This window comes from Sinocyclocheilus anshuiensis, unplaced genomic scaffold (assembly GCF_001515605.1).
Source record: "Sinocyclocheilus anshuiensis isolate Anshui unplaced genomic scaffold, SAMN03320099.WGS_v1.1 scaffold392, whole genome shotgun sequence".
NCBI classification, from domain to species: domain Eukaryota; kingdom Metazoa; phylum Chordata; class Actinopteri; order Cypriniformes; family Cyprinidae; genus Sinocyclocheilus; species Sinocyclocheilus anshuiensis.
Genome location: NW_015557091.1, coordinates 2,505,557 through 2,507,915, shown reverse-complemented (window position 1 = coordinate 2,507,915; position 2,359 = coordinate 2,505,557). Strand labels below are relative to the sequence as shown.

Here is a 2,359-nt window from a genome sequence, read left to right as displayed (position 1 = left end):
ATATTTAATTAAATTTATTTATAATCATATATGATTAAAAGTGATTTAAATTAAATATTTTCTTTCTAAAACCGTATTAAATCATGCAACATATATATTAAAATAATACAATATTAAGATATATTTCATAATTTAATATACTTATTGTGTATATGGAAAAATATACAAATTAAATAATAAATGTAAATAAAATTTTATATATATATATATAAGATCAATTCTACAAATTTAACAAACAATTTCATTACTTTCTTTCTAAAAATCTAAGCCAACGATTACTAACCAATGACGCTAAAATTATTAAATAATTATGTTAGCCTTGCCAGATGGATAGCAAATACTGAGCTGCATGCCTACACACACAGCATTTACAGCTGCCATAACAAGCGGCTTACCAGGGCATCAAGTTGCCTACACAGTAAACAGCATTTTCTGAGCAACACAGTGAGCTGCCTACCTAGACAGCATTTGGGATCATCATAGGGAGCTGTAAATGATTTTAGCAAATGGCTGCAATATAACAAAGAGTGAAAAATTTAAGGGGGTCTGAATACTTTCCGTACCCACTGTAAGTAAGCTGCATTTTTGGCCATTATACAGAGCTGACCACTTAATAGCCAGCATTTTAGTCCATCATTTTGAGATAAGTTGCCTTCCTGCATATCAAAAAGCGCTAGCTAGCATAGTAAGCTAACTGTCTAAACAGTTTTTTGTGCATCACAGTGAGCTTACTACCTAGACTAGTACCATTTTTGGACATTAAAGAAAGCTGCCTACTTGGGGATCTTAGTGAGTGCACAAGAAGCATTTTTAAACCTTATAATGGGCTCACTACCTATGCAGAGTTTTTGGGAGCAGTGTGTGCTGCCAAACTAGTAGACAGCATGGCATCATAGCCTACAGCGCTATGCCTACATCAGCATCACAGTGAGCTGCCTAACGTTACCTAGGCAGCATTTCTGGGCATCGCGTCCAAAACATGCACATTTGTGATCGTGAGCTGATTTTTTTTAGCAGCTGGGGAGGTTTTGAGACAAGGCTAATGATAAACTGCTCCTCAGTGACTGACTGACTGACTGAGTGTCGTGTCTGCAGCAGGTACCTGCTCTTTTCGCTTCTGCCAGCGGCCGCAGGGACTCTCCTCCACGATCTCACTCTCATCCTCGCTCTCCTCTTCCTTCTCCTCGGATCCAGAGTTTCTCTCCGGGACTGACATGGTCATTATATGTCACTGAATGACCGTCGCACAAACGCCGCGCAGCCGTTGCGAAGGAATCACCTCAAAACAGAGTTGAAATGACGCGCTGCTTTGTGGACGTCCACGCGAGATGACTCAGTGTTCAATACGCCACAGTACAGGGACATTATTCTGTCAGGAAGAACTGATGTCGGTAGTTCCCTAAGCGCCTCGTTAATTTTTTATTTCAATGCACTGCAAAAATAAATTATAAGCTGGTTTCCATATTCAAAATAAGAGTTGTTTAAAAAAAAATGTCCGCTCATTCAGCAGTTTACCGTTTTAAAACGACAAACACCGAGCGCAACTGTTGGCTCACAGATGACCGTAATGACTGGAGAAAACACGACTACAACATACATTACTAATGTACATTTAAAAATGAGTCAGAGATCATCACAAATCACTATATATATATTTTTTTTTATTTACACAAATGTCTTCATAAATAAATAAATATTATAGTAAAAACAGGGGCCCGTTTCAGAAAGGAGGTTAAGTGAAAACTCTGGGTTGCACCAACAAGGATTAAGCTTTAATCTAGATTAAATCAACGTTTTTGGGCGTCTGCTATCGAGTCCGGGATGTGAATCCGTCACTCATCTCGGCGTACAACAGAGAAAACAGAAATATACTGTATAGCATTTAACGGCAGCGGTGATGAAGTGAGCGCCAATGATCGCGGCCACGCCTCTCGTTCCTCACGCACGCGTGGATGCTTGGCGGCGATCAAACGGACGGGGCGGCGCTGTCATAAAACATAGCTACTCCATTAATTGATACTATAAATATATTTCCAGGATTATGAAATCCGTATGCACTGCCAGAAATGTATTCGTTGCTTGCTTGATCAGCCGTTTGAATAACGATAGCAGTTTATTAAGACGGCAGATATTTTACAAGTTTATTTCCTTTTTTGACACGAGCAACTTTTTATGTCAGAAAGAGAGTTTGGTAGTAAGCAAAGAAAAATTAGGAATATTAGCATTGTTCCTGTTTAATTGCAATGGCGAAATCCATCATGGCGGAGAAAATTAATCGTAGATGGAGGTTTTAATTGCAGGTTAGAGTTCTAATCCCTGATTTGTTAATCTGTGTTTAAAATTAAGTGGTGCAACACAA

The 2,359-nt window shown here is 38.6% G+C and overlaps 1 protein-coding gene across 1 annotated transcript in view; it reads right to left on the bottom strand.

The window, feature by feature from the left end:
• LOC107677281 (nuclear receptor-binding protein 2-like) overlaps positions 1 to 1,559 on the bottom strand; it is a 44,325-nt gene extending 42,766 nt beyond the window's left edge. The window contains exon 1 of the mRNA XM_016472131.1: positions 1,103 to 1,559. Coding sequence (XP_016327617.1) covers positions 1,103 to 1,222 — 120 coding nt within the window. The 5' untranslated portion in view covers positions 1,223 to 1,559. The remainder of the gene's footprint in view (positions 1 to 1,102) is intronic.
• Between the last annotated feature and the right edge of the window lie 800 nt (positions 1,560 to 2,359).